The sequence below is a fragment of the Lactuca sativa genome, chromosome 8 (assembly GCF_002870075.4).
Source record: "Lactuca sativa cultivar Salinas chromosome 8, Lsat_Salinas_v11, whole genome shotgun sequence".
NCBI classification, from domain to species: Eukaryota; Viridiplantae; Streptophyta; class Magnoliopsida; order Asterales; family Asteraceae; genus Lactuca; species Lactuca sativa.
Window position 1 is genome coordinate 232,408,436 of NC_056630.2, and position 25,648 is coordinate 232,434,083.

Consider the following 25,648-nt stretch of genomic DNA (forward strand, 5'->3'; position numbering starts at 1 on the left):
TTGAGACGTTGGCGCTGATGGTTATGTTGACGCTGGTGTTGACAGTTAGTGTATAAAGTGTTTGACTCATCAGATCATAAGATTTGACCTTACAGATAATGTTACCTTCCTTGGGGAATTGATGAGTAGTAATATTTGTAAAATTGGTCGTATTTTACATTTTTTATTTGGTGTTATGTCTGAAAATAAATTTTCATAAATCAAATTTATATGATTTGGAATTCCCTCAAAAGAGGTAGAACAATTTGCCAGGGTTTTTGGTTGTAAGGAAGATAAATTTCCTTTTATTTACTTGGTTCTCCTAGTTGGTCAAATATGTCAAGGGTGGTGAGGTTAAATTCAATTATTGATAGGTTCCATAAGAAACCAAATTCGTGGAAGGTCACTACTTTATCTATAGTGGTAAGCTACGTTAATAAGCTCGGTTCTTAGATCCTTAGAGATTTACTATATGTTTTTATTCTTGATGTCTGTTACAATGGCTAATTGGTTGGAATCGTTTCATGCTATAGTTTTTTTGGCTGGAAATAAAGAAAACTAAAAGATGCATTAGATAAAACGGGAGATGGTGATTGCAGATTAAACTTGTAGAGGTCTTGGTATTGTCAGTTTGGTAGCGTTTAATATTGTTCTAATAAAAAATAGAGGTCGAGATTCTAGACTAATGAAATTTCTTTAGGACAAAGTTGTTATGGAATTACATGTTGTTAGTGGGGGTTTTGATTTTTTTTTTTTTTGAATATTGAAGCATGCTGGACTTGTGTTCTGATTGTGGTGTTGATTTCTCATGTTCATAATTAGGGAGTGAAGGTAAACTCAATTTTAAAAAGAAAATATGGTAATGGTATACGTATAATGTTTTAGTACCATATATGGATAGATAATCAAACACTTTCTTTTCGATTTCCAAGATTGTTCCAGTTGGAACTTGATAAAGATTGTTCAATTGTTGATTGGTTTATAGATGAGGTTTGGAGTTGGAATTGGAGGAATCAGATTAATGGTGGTGAAGAACTTAGGCAATTTAATGAATTGTTTAATTGGCTTCAAGAAGTGGTTCTTTCTGATCAACATGATATATGGTGGTGGGATATTGACATAGATGGAACTTTCACTGCTAGTGAAACTAGAAGATGGATTGATGTGTTGAGACTTCCGAACATAGAGGCGGAAACCGAATGTAATTCTTTCTTGCCAAAAAAGTGAATATTCTGATATGGAGAGTTCTTATGGATAGGATTCATAATTGCTTTAATTTGGTAGATTGGAGAATTGATTTTTCTCTTTATTTATGCTCTATATATCCGTGTTTTAGAAATTAGACAACTCGATCATCTTTTTATGCAATGTGAAGTGGCTGCTAGAGATTGGAATGCTATATTCAGTTTGTTGGAAATTAATCAGGTAAATGTTAATTCAGTTGCTGGGGTGCTTGTTGAAGTAGATTCGGTTGCCGAGGTGCTTGTTGAACTATATAATTTAGCTTTGAATTCCAGAATAAAGAGTTTAGTTAATGTGATTGTGTACTACTTTTTGGGACATTTCGAGATTCAGTAATGACAAAGTAGTTGCTGCGGGAAAGCTTAGACAATGTGATATCGTCGACTCAATCCAATACTTCTCGTTTGTGTGGTTTTCCTATAGAAATAGGAAGTGTGTTTTGTCTTGGGTTAATTGGTTACAAAACCCTTTGAATTTTTGTAATTTTTTTAGCATAGTTTCTTGCTATTGCTCCTTTTTTTTTCCTTAATATATAATGGCTGACAATTTCTAAAAGAAATATCATTCAAGTCTTAGACGGAGGATGTCTATTTTTTCGATTGATAAAATCATATAAACTCTAGTCGGTTATAGTCGGTTTCCATTATATAAATAATGCAAAAGTTCTATATGTAAAAATAACATTAAAATCATTTAAAAACTAGATAACTAGATACAATTCAGTGTTTAACTTTTTTTTATATGAGTTTCAAATTTGTATCAAGTAATAATAAATGTTTTGAATTAGGCTATCCGATTATATGCACAAAACAATATCACTCTATTCTAAATTTAGAAATTTATTAAACAATTATACATAAAATGAGAAGTTTTTTTTTTTTTTTGTTTTTTTTTTTTTTTTCATTCATAAGAAAGATTATATAGACGTAGCGGGTAAACGAACAACAAACTGTATCGCAACTTCTTTTTGAATGACAAAACTAATTTTTTTATGAGCTTAGAGTGCCGAGTGCCGATATGAGTTTCAAATTTTCAATAAGATCTGGTTTAGAATTAAATTATCTTGTACGACTTATTGGTAATCTCATAATTTTTTTTATTTAACTCGCATCTAATTACTTATTCGTATGCATATTGCATTAGACTCATAATGAGTACAACCTTTATAAGATTCCTTTTTACACTACAAATTATAATAAGATGCATATTTAAATAGTTTCATATAAGTAAACGTACAATATGCATCTCATAAATATTTGATTTAATTTACGTCAAATTTACCTTTTTGTATATAGTCCTGTTTTATATTTCGGTGATTTAAATCGTATAATTATACACTATCAAATATCCAAATGTTGTTTTTTTTTTTTTTTTTTTTTTTTTTTTTTTTTTTTTTTTTTTTTTTTCTGAACTCAAAATGGTTTCACAAAAGGCCACAGCTATAAACATTCTGTAGTATATTTAATTGTTGTAATTGAATTTAAAGCAACAATAATAATGAGAATAACGCAATAATCAAACTAATAAATAGATATTATTAACTCAAAAAGGTCCCCACATCTATAATTGCTTATTTATCTATTTTGTTTGAAGATGTAATAGAATGAAAATAATAACAGCAATAATTCTAATATATAATACAAAATTAAATAAATTAGGAAACGGACAAAGATGAGCCCACACATCACCTAGTCCGGTTTCCGCAAAAGATCAGGATGAACAAAGGTGGGTACTTTTTATTTAAATATTGAATCTAATTATTTTATGAACAGTATCGAATATTAAACAAATAGTCATATGATAAATGACAATTATAGAATATGTTGAGTATATCCGAACCGGTTTTCATCTTCTCCTATTGGCCAAGCTGACCTGGATCTAACCTGTTAAACATACCCATATTTTGTCACTCTCACAGTTATAATTTTTAACAATATTTACAATGAAATTTTTGGTCGATGGATAATAATATTTATACTGATGCATTAACAAGAGAAAAAGTAGGAGACATTTCGCTTATAGAGTTTTGTTTCAAATGAATAATTTTTCTTAAAGATAGTTAGAGTACAATGAAACTGAATCCTGATTTGATAATATATTATTGTTAAATTAACTTTTTATATGAACTCGAAAATAACAATAAAAACACTATAAATATTTGATGTCGCTTGTAAAGTAAAAACCACAGGAGCCAAAAGAAATCATCTAAAAACACAACATAATATTTAAAAAAAAAAATAAAAATTGTAACAGGAGATGTCCATAATTCTGAGTGTACAAGTTCAAACAAATAAAAAATAAGTAGATAATTTAAATAGAATACCACAATATTTTCCAATTTGACATGCATGACAAATAGGAAGCTTATTAGTATTGTGATAAATTAAATGACAAGGCTACAAATGATGAATTACAGACGTGTTACGTCCTTACCAACAAATAGAAGTCGAAAGAGATATCCTAGCTAGAGCTTTTTTCCGAAAGAGAGGAGGGAATAATTAGGTATTGCTTGTTGGTGATTTAATCATCAAATATATTTTAGTGTAATGGATTTAACAAGTGTTTCAAGAATAGTGTTTTAGTTATAATACAAGTTAGGAGGTGTGGGAGTGCACACTTGTATTTACTAAACATTGTTAGTATCGAACCGAACCCTGATCTACTAATTTGTCATTCTTTAAAGATGCAAATTCAAGGATTAATTCGTATTTTCTGAAAGTTGAAAATTGTTCTCGTTTTATCAATTGTGTGGATAAGTCCGGGAAATGTATGACTTCGTTGAAACACAAAAAACTGAAAGGACACTTTCTTCTTCATTCTCTCTCAAAATTGATTCTGTGTTTTGTGCCTAAAATCAGAATCGTTTCTTCAGGAATTATCCTAGTTTGGATTTCGTGATACCCAAGGCAATTAGGGTCGAAATATCAAACAAGGAAAGTGTATCACACGATTCCTGTTTGTGATCCAGATTTCCTATAACCCAATTTCGAAATTCCCCAACAATCTTGTTTGATACTTTCGTTTTCTGGAAAAGATGGTTGACAATTCATTGAAAGACATGAATACTTCGTTTGGCAAATTGGAGAAATTTCAGGGCCAAGATTTCAGACGTTGGCAAAAGAAGATGCACTTCTGGTTGACTACTTTGAAAGTTGTTTATGTTCTCTTTACTCCAAAACCAGGAAAGGTTGAAGATGCAAGTCTGGAACAAATAAGAAGGAGAAGCGAATGGGAGAATGACAACTACATATGCCTTGGTCACATTCTTAATGGTATGTATGATTCCCTCTTAGACACTCATCAAAACATTGAAACTGCAAGTGAATTATGGAACACACTTGAAGCAAAATATATTGCAGAAGATGCTTCAAGTAAAAAGTTCATTGTTTCTGATTTCAACAATTATAAAATGGTTGATTCTCGATCTGTAATGGAACAATATAATGAAATCCTACGAATTTATGGTCAATTCAAACAACACAACATGTCCATGGATGAATCCTTTGCTATTTCAAGTATGATTGATAAACTTCCACCCTCATGGAAGGATTTCAAACACCATCTGAAACATAGAAAGGAAGAAATAATTTTGATTCAACTTGGAAGTCATTTGAAAATCGAAGGACTTCGTGATCAAGAGAATGACAAAGGAACTGGAAAGGGCAAATCTAATTTTGGACAGCCCCAAGTTCATATGGTTGAATGTGATAAAGAAGACAATTCTAATCATAAGGGCATGGGTAAAAAACGTAAATATGAGGGTCACAACAAGAAGTCCAACAAAAAATACAAGGATTCCAAGGAACTTGTGTGTTGGAGATGCCATCTGAAAGGGCATATGAAACGTGACTGTCGGGTGAAACTTGGAAATAAAGGTGCAAGTGGTAGTGGAAAAGATGGTGCTGGTGGTGGCAGTGGATCTCATGATCAATCTGCAACCAAAGGTCAAATTTCTATTGATCTTGTAAGTTCAGTATTCAATGTTATGCTACTAACTCCAGAAGTTTCTTTCGTATAGGGGGTTGATACAGATTCATGGTGGCTTGATACCTGTTCTACACATCACGTGTGTAATGATGAACGGTGGTTCACGAAGTTGAACATAGTAAATAAAGGTTCTGTCTTACACATGGCGGATGAAGGATCAAAGCCAATTTTAGGATCTGGTGTTGTTAGTATTACGTTTACTTCTGGAAAAACAATTAATTTGTTTGATGTATTATACGTTCCAAAGGTTCGAAAGAACCTTGTGTCTAGTGGTTTGTTAAATTGTATGGGTTATAAACAAGTGGTCGAGTCGAACAATTATGTGTTGTCTAAATGTGGAATATTTGTGGGATTTGGTTATTATTGTGATCGTGTTTTTAAGTTAAATGTTATAAGTTGTTTTGCATCACATGTCAAATCTACTTGTATGACTTCTGCATCTAATCTTGATAACTCTATGTTATGGCATAATAGATTAGCACATGTTCATATTAAAAGAATGATTGAAATGTCAAAATCCGGATTGATTCCAGCTTTTGACATTAATTCTGAAAAATGCAACACTTGTATGTTAACTAAAATCACGAAACAACCGTTTCCAAATGTTAATAGAAAATCAAAATTGTTGGAATTGATTCATAGTGATCTATGTGATTTCCATGCTACACCTTCCTTGGGAAATAAAGAGTACATTGTTACCTTTATTGATGATTCAAGTCGGTTTTGTTATGTATACTTGTTACATTCCAAAAATGAAGCTTTGGAAAAGTTTAAAGTATATAAAACCGAAGTCGAATTACAGTTGGGTATTTCTATAAAATGTCTTCGGACAAATAGGGGAGGAGAGTACATGGATTCTGAATACTTTCAATCGGTTGGAATTATTCATGAAACCACATCTCCTTACAATCCACAGCAAAATGGTGTTGCTGAACGGAAAAATTGAGTTTTAAAAGAAATGGTAAATTCGATGCTTTCTTTTTCGGGTTTAAGTGAAGGCTTTTGGGGTGAAGCTATGCTCACAGCCAATTATGTGCTAAACCGGTTCCTAATAAACGGAACAAAGTTACTCCTTATGAACTTTGGCACAAGAAAACACCAAATTTGAATTATTTTCGGATTTGGGGATGTCGAGCAATTGTGAAATTACCCGAACCTAAAAAGAAAAATTTAGTTGAAAGAGAAATTGACTGCATATTTATTGGATATGTAGAACATTCCAAAGCTTATAGGTTTTATGTTATAGAACCTAATGAGGCATATTCCGTTCATGCCATTATAGAGTCGCGGGATGCGATCTTTGATGAGCTGCGGTATTCTTCAATTCAAAGACCAAAAGATCTGATTCCAAGCTCAAGTGAGGTGCCTAAATCAGATGGTAAGGAAGTTGTTTCAATTCCAGAAACACAGCAACTTCATAAAAGCAAACGAGGTCGAGTCACAAAAAATTTTGGCGATGAATTTCAACTATTTTTAGTTGAAGGTTCGAGGGATAATGTAAAGAAACAATATTCATATTCCTCTCATCTTGAGACTGATCCAAAGACTTTTAAGGAAGCTATGGAGTCTCGAGATGTTGCGTTTTGGAAAGAAGCGGTTGATGAAAAGATGTCATCCATTATGGAGAATAATGTTTGGGTGTTATCTGATTTACCTCCTGGTTCTAAACCTTTAGTATGTAAATGGATTTTCAAGAAGAAAATGAAGGTAGATGGAACCATTTATAAATTCAAGGCTTGTCTGGTCATACAAGGTTTTAGACAAAAAGCCGGTATCGATTATTTTGATACGTATGCACCGGTAGCACGGATTTCTACTATTAGATTGTTGCTTGCTTTGGAAGCTATTCACAATCTAGTGATACATCAAATGGATGTTAAAACAGCCTTTTTGAATGGTGATCTTGATGAGGAAGTTTATATGAAACAACCAGAAGGTTTTGTTCTGCCTGGAAATGAGCAAAAAGTGTATAGACTTGTAAAATCATTGTATGGACTTAAACAAGCTTCAAAACAATGGAATTTGAACTTTGATGAAGTTATTTTGTCTAATGGTTTTTCTTTAAACCAATCTGACAAATGTGTTTACAATCGTTTTGATTCATCTAGATCTAGTGTGATCATTTTCTTGTATGTAGATGATATGTTAATTTTTGCCACTAATCAAAATCAAGTTAATGCAACAAAGAATTTGTTGTCTTCAAAATTTTCTATGAAGGATATGGGGGAGGCGGATGTAATCCTTGGAATAAGGATTAAACAGATGAACAAGGGACTTGCTATTACACAGTCACATTACATTGAGAAAATTCTCAAACGGTTCAATTACAGTGATTGTACACCTGTTAGCACCCCTATGGATTCAAGCATGAAGTTGATGCCTAATAGAGGTAGATCAGTTTCTCAACTGGAGTACTCGCAAGCTATTGGTTCTTTGATGTATGCTATGACTAGCACTCGTCCTGATATAGCTTTCGTAGTGGGAAGATTGAGTAGATTTACTCATAATCCTAGTACTGAACATTGGCAAGCGGTTCATCGTGTTTTTAAATATTTGAAAGGAACCAAGGATTATTGTTTGTGTTGTTCAGGATTTCCTTCGGTATTAGAAGGATATTCTATTGCGAGTTGGATATCCAATAGAGAAGATCATTCTTCTACAATTGGTTGGGTATTTTTGCTTGGTGGAGGTGCTATCTCATGGGCATCTATGAAGCAATCTTGCATAACTAGTTCAACAATGGAATCTAAGTTTATTGCTTTGGCTGCTGCAAGTAAGGAAGCAGAATGGTTAAAGAATTTGATTTATGAGATTCCATTGTGGAGGAAACCGATTTCACCATTATCTATTCGCTGTGATAGTGTTTCTACTATGAGTAAAGCTTATAGTCAAGTTTATAATGGTAAATCGAGGCATATTGATGTTAGACATGGGATGATTAGAAATCTAATCATGAATGGCGTGATTTCGATTGAGTTTGTAAAATCACAACAAAATTTGGCGGACCATCTCACTAAGAGTTTGGCACGAGACTTAGTGCATAAGTCTGTTATAGGGATGGGCTTAAAGTCCTTATAAATTGTTATGAATGAGACACCTAATTGCCCTCTAATACAATGTTAGAGGTTGAATTCAATGAGGAAAGCTTATTTATATGAATTGGAACACACATTATAACTATCCCAAGGTACATGTGTTTGGACCTGTAGAGACCAGGATGAATTTGATTTCTTAATGATTCTTTTGATAAAATGTATACAGGTACATGAATAAAAGAATCACCTATATGATCGTGAAGTGTAGCCGCACTTCAAAGAGCTTGGGGGCTTGGCTTTTATACGATCAAGAATGGATTGGGACACACGGCTTTATAATTAGTGTCAAGTTATTTTGTTGAGATGATTGTAAAACTAATGTGTATATTATCTTCAGATATCCAAAAGAGTTGTTGGGTTCAATCTTTAAGATACCTTGATTTCTTGAATGTTTGAAATGTGTAATATACTAAGATGAAAATTCAATTGTATCGATATTTTCATTTATGCATTAGTTTCGTTTTCTTTTGTTTTAAGGTTGTTAATTCAAGGTTACACTAAAATAAGGGAGGATTGTTGGTGATTTAATCACCAAATATATTTTAGTGTAATGGATTTAACAAGTGTTTCAAGAATAGTGTTTTAGTTATAATACAAGTTAGGATGTATGGGAGTGCACACTCGTATTTACTAAACATTGTTAGTACCGAACCCTGATATACTAATTTGTCATTCTTTAAAGATGCAAATTCAAGGATTAATTCGTATTTTCTGAAAGTTGAAAACTGTTGTCGTTTTATCCGTTGTGTGGATAAGTCCGGGAAATGTATGACTTCGTTGAAACACAGAAAACTGAAAGGACGCTTTCTTCTTCATTCTCTCTAAAAATTGATTCTGTGTTTTGTGCCTAAAATCAGAATTGTTTCTTCAGGAATTATCCTATTTTGGATTTCGTGATACCCAAGGCAATTAGGGTCAAAATATCAAACAAGGAAAGTGTATCACACGATTCCTGTTTGTGATCCAGATTTCCTATAACCCAATTTCGAAATTCCCCAAAATTGCTCATCAACACTATCACATCGTTAGAGAAGTGTATTTGATTTTATGATCCCTAGATAAAATTCAAAAGGGTAAAATGTAACAGAGACATAATTGTTAGTAGTAAATTTGTGAACGGAAATAGGATGCTAACAATATGAATCTACACAAGAACATCTTTAATAAAAAACAAATTCTTTTGAGAGTAAGGAAAGATGTAATCAATATGAGTAACCGTTAGCACCACACAAGTACCAACTATAGTCGATTTAGAATCATATGGTATTAGAAAAACATATTATCGTGTTTGAAAGACATGTGTGAGCTTGCTCCAATGTCTGTAGTATTGATTGTCTTGTAGAGGATTAATCGACATTGCTTTAATTACTGAGGTAATATCCATAAGTTGTGGAGATTCTTATTCAGTTTCTATGTTTCCTTTAAAAAAATGTCCTTGAGAAGGTGAAGTTGTTGTCGAGTCATGGGCCTAATTTACACAAATGGAGGATGCCTAAAAAGGTTGTAACATTTCAAAATTTCAAACAAAAATTATATTCAAAACTTAAGTAAAACACCCAAAATCATTTCTCATAAAAACCAAAGTATCAAATTATTTCAAGACAATAGATTCAAGTCATAAAATGTATTATTATAATAAAAACAACGAATGTCTAAAACATAAATCAATAGTGAAGCACGTGCAATACAATCAAGCTGGACCTTCCCTCTAATAGCAGAACTTCTTGAAAACTATAAATCAACAATAATAAGAAAAAAGATTAGTAAGTTTTCCAAAATACCACATACTACACCACACATAAAATGCATACAAAAAAGCCTTCGCTACTCTTGTTTTGTTTCGTCAACAACATATAATGAGGAATCATGACTCATATGTCGTTCCTTCATCAATAAGGACTCACGAACAATGGGGACTCATGGCACACGTTCGACCTGTCACCAAGAATGAATATTCCTGACTCACAACTTCTGAATTGTTCCACCGTCAACCCGACAAAAATGTGTATTCTAGGTTTATAAATCTCGTTGTATTCCATGTTCAACCCCTCAACAATGATTATTTGAAGCTTACAACGCTCGTGTGTTCCACTATCAACTCCTCAAACATACACATCAACACAACATACAATCATACATAAGTTATTACTAATTTTGACGGCCACCTTATGATTGGATAATCGTGTGTGTATATATATATATATATATATATATGTATATATATGTATGTGTATATATATATATATATATATATATATATATATATATATATATATATATCTTGGAAGTAAGATAGACAGTCGAACATAATATCCTAATCGAAATCAACATATCAGTCAAGAACTAGGCAATAAGATCAATGCAAAGTTCTAAGGATATTTAACTCAAACTGTGTACGACCCTACGACACCCACTCAACAACCACCAACATCAACAACATCTTATCTAATCATGATATTGATAAGTGCCATACAATCAATGAACCACCTACATAACATGATTATTCTAGACTAACTGAACTGTTACCTTTTACTGGTACATCTACCTCCTAACATACAAAGGAAATATATTGTCACATGTAATATAGTGACAGAAGTTGCCTAAAATGAAACTAGAGAAGGAAAGTTATGCGCACGATCTTTCAAAAAAGAGTCTAAAAAACAATGTAATCACCAATCAGAGATCAAACCTCAATCTACAATTTTTTTCCTCAAAGTTTGAAAAAAGTCAAACTTGATTAAAAGTCAACAGTCAACCAGTTAAAGGGCAACACACTACGACCGAGCTAAGGGTTACGTCGCGGACACTAGGAGTGAAAACAATCGCGACCTCAATCCCATAATCATGGCGCAAGCCTTCCTTGATTGCATTGTGCTTAACGAGGAAGAATCCATTTCCTTGTTAATTACATAATTCTGTAAGACAAGAGTTTAAACTTTTAGATTTCGTTCTTCTAAGTAACACAATTGATACAATTTTGAAGTTTATCCATTCCTAAGGCTCAATCTTAACAAAACTCTAAACGTAAATCCTAAAAGAACAAAACTCATGCATGACTTCTAATCTGGACTATGGTAATGTATGATAGATCTTAATCAAAGAAACATGTTCATCCCTAAATTAGGTCAGAAACTCATCCCATAACATGGTCTCGTCTATAGTAATATGCTGAACAATCACATCCTCGGTCCATCACGTTAAATGAATTCGATCTAATATGACCACTTGCGTCCAAACCAAACCAACTCTCTTTAACATATCACCATACCGTAGGTATATATGGAAGCATGGTAAAAATAAATTCATAGTTCTATACTATACTATCTACCTATTTACCAATTCCTTAGTAACTTTGTGACTCTCCCTTCTCCACATACGTTTCATGTGCTTCTAGTAGTATGGTCCCATACTATCTTTCACGCCTATCCATTCTCTTCGGAATAATTGCCCCAAAGTTCCCAAGTCAGTCACATGACAATCACTACATGTTCTAACAAACACGTAGGATACAGACTAGCACACATATGTAATCTTTGCTAGACTCTCCTTTTAGGATTCCTCCCACTCTCGCTCTTATACCATTAGAAGTAGATGATAACGACGACAACCGCCTCATGCAATTCATACACAATCAAGGATACGATAGAAATTGTAATGGATATATCTACCCTAAGGCCTTTATGATACAAGAACATGCAATAAGGTTGAACAAGGAACTATAAGGCTATCTAATACTAATTATCTATAACTAAAAAAACTTTCAATGAATAGTTAGTTAATATTAGCATGAACTTCAAATAGCACATAACAAGCAATCCTAAGGAAACAAGGCATCTTAAAGATCAGACAATTCTAACATGCAACTTCTAAAAAGATCCTTAGCCTACATACAAGCATGCATTTCTAGGAGATAACATATCAACGTACATAACACATAGGAATATTTTGATAATCCCTTTACTTTTTGAACCGTGGCACATCCCAGTTCATGATATTAATGATGCATGTTCAATTGCAGGTTTAGAACATGATGATTTATACTAAGATGCACCTTTGAAATTTGATTCAGCTTATCCCCCAATGGAAAAATGGACAAAGGATCATCCAAAGGAGAAAATAATTGGTAATCCACAAGAGGGAGTCTTAACAAGAGCTCAAATTCGTGCGAAGAATGAGGAATTAAATACTCATCAAGAATTTTGCATGTTCAACGTTTTTATCTCTAAAATTGAACCAAAGACAGTTAAGATTGCAATGGAACACTCAGATTGGGTTGTTGCAATGCAATCTGAATTATCTAAATTTGAACAAAATAAGGTTTGGAGATTAATTCCTAAGCCAAATGATGTTTCGATTGTCGGGTTAAAATGGATTTTCAAAAATAAAACTGACAAAGATGGAAACATTATTCGAAACAAAGCCAGGCTTGTTGTTAAGGGTTATTCTCAACAAGAAGGAATAGATTACGAAGAAACTTTTGCCCCTGTCGCAAGACTCGAGGTTGTTCGTATATTTCTGGCTTATGTAGCTCACAAAGACTTTGATGTTTTTCAAATGGATGTGAAGTGTGCATTTTTAAATGGAGAGCTTGAAGAAACTGTTTATGTTGAACAACCCCCAGGTTTTATTAACAAAGAACATCCTGATCATGTTTATACCTTAGAAAAGACAATTGATGGTTTGAAACAAGCACCACGAGCATGGTAGGTAACACTTACTTTATTTTTTAAACAATCTAAATTTAAACAAGGATCAGTTGATCCCACATTATTTCGAAAGAAATTTGGGGATCATCTAATGCTTGTTCAAATTTATGTTGATGATATAATTTTTGGCTCAACTGACCTTGCCTTGTCTAGCGAATTCGGAAATTTGATGAAAAGCAAATTTGAAATGAGCACGATGGAAAAAATCAATAATTTTCTTGGATTGAGTATTCATCAAAATAGAGAAGGTATTTTTATCAATCACGAAAAATATACGAAGAATTTTCTAGAGAAGTTTGGATTGACGAATAGCACAAAATTACGAGTTTCAATGGCAACTGGCATAAAACTGACACCTTCGTTAGATAAACCTGTTGTTGATCTAACTCTTTACAGAAGCCTGATAGGTTCGTTGCTTTATCTTACTGCTAGTAGACCTCACATCATGTTTTTTGTGTGTAATTGTGCAAGGTATCAGTCAAATCCACGAGAACCACATCTCACTACTGTAAAGAATATATTTCGTTATCTTAAAAGGAAATTTTCGTTAGGATTGTGGTATCCTTCGAAAACTAGGTTCTTTGTTCAAGCATATTCGGATGTAGACTTGGGAGCTTGTAATCTTGATAGGAAAAGCACAAGTGGTGGTTGTCAATTGCTTGATGGTAAATTGGTGAGCTGGCAGTTAAAGAAGCAAACATGTGTATCAATTTCAACTGCTGAAGTTGAATATGTGGCTGCTGCTGCTTGTACTTCACAAATCATTATGATTCAAAGCAAATTGCGGGATTATGTAATTAATATGAAAAAGATTCCATTATATTGTGATTCTCAAAGTGCCATAAGAATTTGTGATAATACTGTGCAGCATACAAAGACTAAACATATTGCTCTTCGTTATCATTTCATCAAGGATCATGTGGAAGATAGAAATATTGAAGTGCATTTTGTGAAAACAACACATCAGTTAGCTGATATTTTCACAAAACCTTTAGATGAAAAGTCTTTTGTAAGAATTTTGGAAGGACTTGGAATGATCGATGGAAATTTAGTTCCATGCGAAAAAGGTGAATGATGGTCAGAAAGGAATGGTTCATAGACATGTCATCAAAGACAAAGGAATGTCATTAAGTATTCAAAGGTTAATGTTCATAGTCAACTCTTCGTATCATTTGAATTCGTATATTTGTCATTTTTTAATGAGTGTCTAAAATTAGTATGTTTGCAACAACTACATTTTTTTTAATTTTTTTTTTTCGAAAAATCAAAAATTCCAAAAAGTTTTTTTTTTGTTTTTCAAAAATTCAAAAACACCAAAAATATTTTGTTTCTTCTTTCTTTTTTGTTGTTTGTTGCAGATTTTCATGCTAAATCTCTTGGAGTAGTGCTTGCAGTTCTAGGGTCAGGTATTTTTCACACACTTTGAAATAGTTAAGATGTCCCTAGAAGCATGCTGCAACATGTTGACCAAAGCCTCTAATTGGCTCAATGTTCGAAAGACTTAATGAAATTTTCATACGAAGATTTCTTCCCAATTAGGCTTGCATTCGCATTAGTCTAATGAGCTACCTTACTCTTCTCAAATGAGTTAAGAGTTATCTGTTTGGTCCAAAATTAACAGAGGTACATGTTGTTTCTTATACCAATCTATTTCATCTCAAAACTCTTACACTATCACACACGAAGACAAATGTCCAAGAGGTTTCTGATCAAACCAATCAAAACTTAGATATATCACAAATCTGTGTTTATGATCAGACATCATGATACCGTGATGAAAGTGAAACCCAAATCTTTCAACATTTAATGAATTGACGGGGAACTATGTTCTAGGCTTTAAATGAAACATTTGTTTTTGTACCTACATTGGAAACTCCAAATCATATTCGTTTCTTATGAGTGGTCTTGATCAAACATTCGAAACCCACAATGTTTGTTACCAATTAGGATCCAGTACACAATTTTTTTTGAATATGATTTCAGTGTGACTTTTATCCGAAATTCAATTTCAGTAAAAGGTTTTTCAAAGCAAACTTGTCAATGACTACACTGGTCAAACAAGTAATTTCTGTTACACTTACTCACCTTATGTTTAGGTTGATATGTAATGAAATTCATTAAGCTTCCTCAAAAGCCTTTTAAAACAAGCCCTTCGATACTTCTTTACAAGTATTCGATTGTAATTCACGGTAACATACACAAGCTGTTGATTATCTCTCTTGATAATTAACGAAGCAATCTTTGCCCGAAGTTTTAACTGCGTTCATGTCAAATTGATTTTTTGACATCACTGAATATCCAAAAAAAAATCTTGCTTCTCATATATATTCTTTGAAACACTACACACACGAAATCCTTGAGGTTCTGAGTAATACCAACTCAGGCTGATGATTTCAAAAAATCTGGCAAATGACTTTACTTTGAGACCCTAAAGTAAAAGAGCCTTACTTCCATACAAAGTGTTCCGACGGTTACTATTACAATGGGGCAAACATACCAGCCTGTTTGAGGGGACGTTTTGCATTCTGTCTGGGTTTTGAGGAGACGTGACTGTTACTTTATCACACATGGTTACTTTATAATCATCACGACGCGGTTTTCTCGGTGACACGTCAAGGTTCATTAAATGCACATCCCGCTTTTATTTCAAAATCAAGGGTTACGTATAAAAGGGGGTTCAAGGGTTCTTTATCAGTTTACGCTTTCAAATTCCCAAATACTCTCTGATAAACATCAAGCTTTCAAACCCTAACAATGGCGACTGCTACTAATCTTGATGCAACTCTTTCTCAGACCCCTGATGATGTTACTTCATTGCCGATTATGAAGATTCAGGGTACGAATTACCAAGTGGAGGCAAATGTTTCTCAATACCCTGAAGAACTCAAGATACTAATCGTTGCTTTGAAGAGTTCTGTACTGTCAAAATCCATGTTCAACTCGTTTTCTGTTCCTCTTTCATGGCTCTCTCAAGCTGGCTCAACTGTTACCTATTCGAAAGCTTTGGACGTAGTTACTTTCAATTTGGTGACTGATAAAAAGGTCAGACTATCCAAGAAGATTTTCTGTCAGATTCTCGACATCCCTAATTCTCCGCCATATATCAATTTTACTTTTCTACAAATTGTACATATGTTTAATGAAATGGGTCATCAACCTCAACTGTCAAAGATAAGTGACTTCAAGAAGTCGGGTCTTCCTAGTGTTTGGAAGTTCTTCTTTGGCATTTGGTTGAGGTGTTTAACTGGAAGAACAGTTGGTTTGGACAAGGGGATAATGGAGGTTTATGCCATGGTAGCAGGTCTATATTATGATCTTCAAGTGGATTACTCTACTCAATTTTGGAAAGAATTCTTGAAAAGTATTGAATACACGAATGCTCTTCATGGCATTTCGTGTGCGCGATACTGGAGCTTGATCTTGCAATATTTCTATGAGAAGGAAGGGATTTTGGTTCCTAATGATGAAGAAAAAACCGTTTTCCATGTGTATAGTTGTCCGAAGGATGCAACTGATGATGCTGAGGAGTTTCCAGTTGTAGCTCGTATTCCAGATGCAATGCTCAAACGAGTCGATCCTACGCACACAGTTTTAGTGACTTACTTGAAAACAATAGATACAACTATTGAAACTGGAATTCTTTTGGAAAGAGAAGAGACGAACTCTAAACGTATGAAGAAGACTGATGCTGGTTCTTCTGAGCAACATGTCAAGGAGTCTAAATCTACGAAGGTTCCGAAGAAGTTACCAGTTACTGAAGCAGAGCAAACAATACCCGAAGTTTCAGTTGCTGGTACATCATTACCTCAAAAAGAAATTATTTCTTCGAAGACTGGTGTTTTTCGAAAAATAAAAATAAAATCCAAACAGAAGAGTTGATCACCACTCACGAATGTCGTACGAAAGCCACAATTTACTCATTAGGGAGTCCTGTTTCGTGAAATTCCAGTGCTTGTTTCTCCATCTTCAAAGAAACGAAGGGCTACTGATATGGCTAAACACATTTCCAAGAAAAAGAAGAAGCAAAGCAAGATGAACATCTCTTCTGACTCCATAACTGATGAAGATGAAACAATTCCAGAAACTCCAAAAGCCAATCTTAACAAATACACTTCTACTCCTGTAAAAACGGCTGTGATATCACCTGAAGATTCGGTTACCAAGTCAGTATCTGAGGAGGCACGAACTTCTGACATTATTTTCATCATGGGTGAGGATGATTCGAAGAACAAAAACCAAGGTAAACCCTTGAAGGTTACCTCAGAAACTTTTGTTTCTTCTCCTCCACAAATCACACCAGTCATACCTACTACTTCCACTACTAATTCTCCTACCTTCGAAAACATTATCAAACAACCAATTACTTCTCTTTTTTCTTCACAATCCACTGATCCACCCACAACCACTTCACCAATTCTAGAGTCTATTTTTATGGAATCTGAGCATGAATCGGAAGGTTTTGGGGGCACGTTTAAAAATTTGGAGCATGATGAAGAAGAAACTGATTTCCCTGATCACATGCTTATGACAATGAAGCAGTTCAAGATCTTGAATACAAAGATAAATTCAATTCTTCAATCGCAAGCAGATCTTGGGGACGTAATTCAGTGACGAGTTTAGAAGTTGATGTTTTGTTTAAATTGCTTGAAGGAAAGATTACCTCAAAAGTTTCGGGAATGATCAAAGATTCTGAGTGTCGTCTCTTGGAGAAAGTTGATATATGTGATCAGAATAATGAGATGAGGGTAAATTCTCAGAAATCTACATCTGAAGGTGCTTTGAAAGATTTGAGAATGGTCGCAAAGGAACGACATGTATTATTCATTCAAGATGTTAAAAAGGTGAGAGAGGATGTAAATTTTAAACTTCAAGAGCTACGCGAAGACATGGAAAAAGAGATTGTCGTTGTTCGCACATAATTTGCATCTCTAAATTAGAAGGTGGATATAATTTGTGATGTTGTCACAAAGTTTGCTAAGTTGTATGAAAGTTTGAGTCCCCAAATAGCTCAACTTTCTACAACCGAAAACAAAAATTTTATGGAAGTATTCACAATGTTAAAGGAGCTCAAAGCGTTATCTTCCAAACCTGCTTCATCTTCTCAACTATATTCGAAATATCTCTTCCAGAAATTTTCTCAATTTGAAGCACTTCTTCTCCAACAGTTGGCTCCTCTTTCTCGCATATCCAGCCTTCTTCCAACAACAAATGCCCCACCTGTTTCTACAGGGTTGCAAGGGGAGAAAGGAAGAGTGAAGGTTCGAAGGCTGGAGGTGATGGCGCAAAGGTGGTGAGAAAGGTATTTCCTTCGAAGATTCCAACAACTAAACCAGTTATGGCATCTGTTGGTCCTGTTTCTTCAACAGTAGTAACAACTGTGCCAATTACAAGACCAATTTTCAAAGGAATTATGATTGGTAAATCTGTTGATATTGGTTGAAGTAATTCAAAGGTGAAAGAAGTAATAGAAGACTCAGTTTCAAAGGCAAGAGGACAATCAATTTTGATAGAAAAGTATAAGGAAGAAATTAAGGCTGAGGCTGAGGCTGAACTAGAGAGAATGAGATTAGTACAAAGTATATTAACTTAAAGAGCAAGTGATCCTCCTGGCATGAACAAAGGTGATCCGTCAAAGCATTAAAAGTATGAAACAATTGAAGCCAAGGTTGCATTTAATCACATGTATTCATTCGAAAAGAAGCCAAAACAGAGCTACATTGTCACGAATACTGATACAAGCCAATTGGAATTTCCAATTAATGAGATGATGTTCGTCATGCCCCAGTTCAAAGCCGAAAGCAAGATCAAAGAGAAGGATGAAGGAACTCATATGGAAATTAGGTTTCATGTAGTTCTTGCAAAACCAGCTGAAGAAGTGTGGACATTGGTAAAGATAAAGAAAGTTATCATCATAAAGAAGGATATTGTTTTCGGAAACACAGTCCAAAATATGAAGTATGTTGTGACCAGAGCTAATGGGAATGTTTGTGAGTTTACAATTGATGATTTTCCTTTAATGAACTTGTATGATCTTATACAAGTTGCATTACTGTTAAAGGAACGATCTTTCTCATATTTTCAAAATACTGATCCAGATGAGTACAAGCTGGGAGTTACTCACATCAAGATCTTTATTGAAAATTATTATGAATGCTTAGCATTAACTGATGTGGAGTTGGCTACAACTAAAGGATTAGAAATTACGGGCTCCTCTGGGTCCTTCGAAGACTCAAGCTGAATTAAAGAAGTATGCTGATGGTGAAATTTGCTTGAAGCCATTTGGTTTAGTCTTCTCAGGGAAGGACAAGTATGGGAAATTAAAACGATTTTTGTTCCAGGCTAGTGAGGTGGAAAGGTACTCAACTTCGCAATATACGAACTTAATCGTTTGTATGAATCATTGTAAGAAGAATAATGAAGGAGATAAAAAGGAACTTAAGAAGATTATCTCATGGTACACTGAGATATGAAGAGTGATGTTGTATTCCATTTAGCTGCTTACGAACTGAAGTCTTCGACTATGATTACAAAGGGGGGGGGGGGGATTGTAAGGGTTGTTTTGTTGTAATTAGTCGAAGCCTTTTTGTACTCTTCATATGAATTGTAATGTGTTTTACTAGGGCTCATTTGTTTGAAGCTTAAGTGTTTTTCCTTAGTATGTTTTTTGTACGCTTTGTGTATCCTATAAATAGGATCATTTACTAGAGTTAGATAACGTGAATAGCCTTTTCTATTTTCTTTGTAAAATACTCAAAGTGTAATAGAGCTAAAGCGAAATCATATTTATGTCTTGTCTTCAATTACTCGTTCATTCTTCATTATCAACTCGGATTAATATCGTACTCGATTCATTGATTCATCAGTTGGGTACTAGCCTTAATATTTTCATTTGGGTGTTATATTTAAGGACTTAAATCAACTTAAATTGAATTTCTCCCTTGTAGATGTCTAGTTCTGACAACCATGGTCTTCCCGAATCTTTTGGAAAAAGCTTTCTTCATGAAGATGATGTCCCACGATTGGATCGTGGAATTGGAAATCATCCTTCACTTCCTCTAACTCCTCCCATAGTTCTCCCTGACCCACATGTTCGTCGACTTGAAAAGTTCAAGGGCATTAAAGCCCTATTGGTAAGAAAACACCAAAATGGAAGGTTTGTGTGTGCACATGTCTGGGAGATGAAGTCACACATTGACAGGTTGGGAATGTTAGGAGTCATTGTGTTGAGGAAGTTGGATGTTGACCTCGTTCTTCAATCACTCCCTAAGACATATAGTGAGTTCATTAAGGATTACTATATGACAGACCACGGCGTGACCCTTAGTGATCCTACCTATTAACTAATTGCTGCTGAATCAGCAATGATTTGGCGCACTGGTAATGCAAATTTGATTAGAAGATCTACTTCCCAAACATCCAGGGACATTGACAATGGAAACATTAGAAGTCAATAAAAGTCTTCTCTTCTCAATAGAAAAGGATCAGCCATGGTCTAACCATTTGACCAAATGCAAAAGAGAAAGGCTAAGTCTGAGATTATCTTGTGTGCCTTTCTGAAAGAATTTGTTTGGTTCTACTTCCAAGAGAAGGGGCAGTGGATGCGAAGCTTCCGTATCTACCTAAAGGACCAGAAGGAAGGTAAAGTCAAAATGTTTGACTCTGCTTCAAGTAAGTCCACTATCTAACTCTATTAAGTTCCTATTTGTAGATTCTTAATACATGGTGTGATGAGATTACATTTTGATGTTTTGTAGGATCGATGCAAAGAAAGGAAGCTTAAAGGAAAAGCATGCTGATCCTGGTCGCGAAGAGATGGATTTCGATTGTATGGTTTGATGATCGGATTTTTAAGCTGCTACTTAGGAGTTATGATAGATTACTTAGAAATATGTAGTAACATAGTTTCATATGTACTTGCATTGTAAGGACATAAATAAATAAAGAAATATGTAGTAACATAGTTTCATATGATAGATTACTTTGAATTTTCCGCATTTCATAAATAAAGATTTTTTTTGAATTTATCTTATTTTATATTTCCTTGCAATGGCTTTTGTGAAAATTGATGTTTGTATATTTCTATTTTTAGCCATATGGATTTCATTCTTTCGTTTGTGTTAGTGTCTAAATTTACCAAATAAGGAAAGATTCTTATCACCAAGTTTCAATTAGACAGAAACTTGGAATCATGTAACTTGTATTGTATGATGTAGAAGAACCTTCATCTTTGGGAAATTAAGACTAATTCCTTGTTCACATATAGATGTGAGTCAAGTGAAGGACTAGGGGATCTAGTACAAATTGTTGTGCACTGGTCGGGTCCACCACAAAAAATGATAAGACTATTCGTCATGATTTACTAAAAGCTTAGTGAATATGATTATGCTTACAAGATTAAGTATAATTCAAATTCATTGAAAAAGTTTCAATGTATAGCAGGACGAATAAGAAGAATCAAATATTCAGAAAGATGAAAGTTTCTCCAATCTGAAAGGATAGGAGAATACTTTACTATCGTGTTTTATGATCATCTTAATGATTATAAAAACAATATGACAATTGATCCTCTAAGGACATCTTAGTGCATTTGTATGGCTAAGAAGAGGAATCGGGAATTATTTAAATGGTTAAATTAATTAAGGTGAATCATACTTTATTCCAAAATCAAGTCTTAGAGTCATACTCCAAGATTGTGGCTTGAGCGTCGTATCTTAAGCATGTTTATAGCACATTATAGGATGTGGAGTAGAAATGTTTCTTACTCTTGTGCATTTCAAATTGTTAGTTGTGATGCCTTGGATAAGACAAAGACCAACTAAGACCAATTATATGAAGTGTTATTCTTGATAAGAACCCACACTAACTCTTGAATATTTGTTGGAAAGGAATGGTTCTTGACAAGAGAATCTTATATGTCAATTAGTCAGTGGGAGTCTTAAAGACCTTGAAAAGTTTCAATAAATCAAGAATAAAACCTATTGTTTATCAGTAACACATGACTTGAGGTTTGTAACCTATCGTGTTGACATATTCTTGCTTCAGTTCTCATTCCAGTTAAAGTTGACTATGTATGTGAGTTCTATGAGTTCTCAATTGTTTGCATAAGTCAAAACACCTTGATCAGTGAAAGTTCATTGATCAGTAAGGGTGATCTGCTCAACAACTTGGAAGACATGATAGGTCCTTGTGCTGCCAAGTGGCAAGAAATTAAGATTGAGTAAGTTCAGTCCATATGAGTTTGATTTTGTCATAGATCTTGTCTTATGATAATGGTTGGAATTGAAAAATTCACATGGATAGGAACACATACACCATTAAATCCAAGTGAGAAAGGTTTCTCTCCAATTCATGAAAATGATTGTGAGGAAACACTTTCACTAAGTAGATTTTGAGAAGATAGAAGTTGTGTTAATTGCATTCTCGAATTCGATTATGATTACGACATCCCTCTTCATAGTTAGAATTGTGAGAAATGGCAAATAGTTTGAACATTCGGTACTTATTGTTGTAAGTTCTGAAATAATTTAGACACACAAACGAGCTTTGTAATAAAAGGTGTATGAGCTTTGATAAAAGCTTATCAAAGCATCCCTTATCAGAAATCTGGATTTCTGGGTACATGTCAAAGCTAGTAGGAGCATAAGTGTTATGCTAATAAGTATGTAATTATTTTTCTAGTGGGAGCGTAATTGTTATACTAAGTAGTGCGAGTCGGCAATGCTATGTATAGGAAACAAAGTTTGATTTTGCAAAGTTGCAAAGTTTGAAAAGTTGCTTCACTATAATAAGGGAAAGGATACTTATACTTTACTTCGAATCTAAAAGTTTAGATTGAAGTATTAGTCAAGCTTAGTCATGATCATATATGAATACCATGTTGAAGTGTCCCAACATTGGAAATTCTATATATTGAAATATTATAGCAAAAGACTGGTCAAGTATCATGTCTTTATGTTAGACATTATGAATCGTGTCCCATATGCTTCCGGTATAGGATCGATTGCATGTGCTATAATATTCATGTGTTCTAATTTTCCAAATGCCTAGGGCATTAAGAGGACTAGAACCAGATATGACTAAAGTTATTAAACAACTGTCAAGGACGGTTTAAGGTTCGCTAAGGATTGATTGCTTGTAGTTGGAAGTATAGTAATGGATGGAGCATATTGGCATCAATATGAATAAATAGAATTCTAGTAATAATGAGTTGTCAATAATGAATATGGAAATGTTTCCATAATGGGAGATGGATATAAAAAATCTATGTGTAGATTAGTAACTTTAATGCAAGAAGGACATTCAAATGAATGTACTTTGAACTTGAGACTTTTGTTCCTTGGAATTGTTTTGTTAACAATCTCTAGTGGAAAGGTTTGTAGTATCGTTGGCAGAGTCTTTGTGACTTTTGTATCTCGACATTACAAAACGATCATTGCATGATGGTTTAGAATCTACCACACTCTTGTAGTGGCGGGAATTTGGTATTCTTACACTTGTGGTAAAGATTTGGAATTGTGAATTGAGTTTGTTTGAACAATGTGTTTAATTAATCTATTCACAAAAGAAAGGACCATAGGTAAACATAGTGTGCATGCTTGGAGCGTGGGAGAACAATTGTTTTAATTCTAATATTAAATTGATTAATCGAAACACTATGAAATGAATAACGTATAATCAATATGGTGATTAAATAATAAGTGTTTTATTTAAATTCAAAAGTTTTGAAACCATATTGGATTAAATTCTTCTTGTGTTTCACTTTGCATGTTTTTGTTGGGATTTGAGCATTCTAACACTCCTAAGGTGTACATGCAACCCTAAATACCTTGGATCTACGTTTTCTCTATAATACATGCAAACTTTCGTTTTCCAAGGTATTACCCTAACTAGCATACAAAACATCAATACATGGGTAATGAAACAAGTTAGATAACATACCTTTTGTTGTAGCTTGTTGCTTGGAGCTTTAAGAGCCTAGCACCAATAATATGAATGCCTCAGGTGGAATCACAAATCACCACTAACACTTGAAAAACGTGGAAGAGGACTCTTTAGCACACAAAAATCGGCCACACTCTTGCAAAGACTCTAAGTGACAATTTCTTGAACCAAAGGGATTCTTATATAGTATGGTTACATTAGGGTTACACCATGTAAACCCTAATGTTCATGACTTTCCACATTCCTCATGATCCATGGGTTTTAACCTGCATAGAGTATCCATGGGTCACCACATGGGTTAAGCCCAACATAAGGAATCATGGATCATTAGCCCACATTATAAGAAGAATGAATGATTTACACAATCAATCACTATATACTTAATTAGTCTCTTTTGACCATAAAATTAACTCCAAATTAATTCTTGATCAATACTAATTAAATAATATGATTTCATATTAATATATTATAACTTATAATATATTAATAAATCATACATATCCTCTTCTTAAAAGTCCAAATTATTCCGGTGAAGTGCAACCTAAATGGGCCATGCAAAACCGGGTCAAATACATACCAAATATAGTTATGGACTTAGGCACCTTATCCAACAGTCTCCCTCTTGGGTATGTCTAATAACTATAATTGAAAGTACAACTTCAGGAACCGGGCAACAATCGTAGCTCTTAAAACTTTGTTGAACTAAGATGCTCCATTTTAGACAAGTGATCATATAATCCTCTGTTCTCAAGATATCAGTCGAACAAATACATGGAACAACGTCATACTTATTGTCCAACAGTTTGTTTACAAATTTCCGATTTGTTTGACATATAACTTAATCGAACACATCAATTGAGTTCTGTCCGGGGCCGACACATAAGTTAAAAAAAATCATCGAGGGGCCCAAGATATCGCTTTTAATCCCCTAAAGACTAAAAGGAAAAGATAAACATTGACTCATATGCTTGTGCTAACTATTCGCCAAATCATACAAAACAATACGTTTTATAAGATCAAATTATTGATGAGTTTTCGTACTATCAATGCACAACCAACTTATAGTGAACAACTTATATCTCTTGGTGTGAAGACTTAGTCTCACGATTACTTGAGATAAATTCCATGAAGTGATACATGTGAGTGTGGGTTTAATCCAATACTCTGAACATATGTACTATCATGAATGTGATAGCAATGTCTAACCATTTCAGACAATCTACAAGCCAAATTCATGATAGTATTGATTCAATACCTGCTTCCAAAGTATGATCGATTGTGGATAGTTTGAATAATCTTATTATTCTGGAAGTCAAAACATGCAAAATTGAAATAATAGTAAATAATTGACAGAAGATAGTAACATTACTCATAAATAAACAACAACTTTTATTTATTCATCAAATGTCAATTACATTTTATCTATTATAAGTTTCAGAAATAGCTATCTAATCATTAAAACTAATATCACCTTTCAGCCTGATGCACCTCACATGCTACAAATGCTTAACAATATTCAGTCCCTTTATGAGGGGATTTGCTAGGTTCGATTCTGATGATACCCTCTTAGCTACCGGGAGTCCTTCTTCTATCTTGTGTCTCATGAAGTGATATTTTCTGTCAATGTGCCTGTATCTGCCATGATCCCTTGGTTCCTTAGCTAAGGCAATCGCACTGTCGCTATCACAGAAAATATAC

At 33.9% G+C, this 25,648-nt stretch overlaps 1 protein-coding gene across 1 annotated transcript; it reads left to right on the forward strand.

Annotated features, from left to right (window-relative positions):
* The first annotated feature begins 4,255 nt into the window (after positions 1 to 4,255).
* Positions 4,256 to 5,239, forward strand: LOC128127926 (uncharacterized). The gene has a single exon (XM_052766676.1). The coding sequence runs from the start codon at positions 4,256 to 4,258 to the stop codon at positions 5,237 to 5,239; it is 984 nt and encodes a 327-aa protein (XP_052622636.1).
* Positions 5,240 to 25,648: the final 20,409 nt, after the last annotated feature.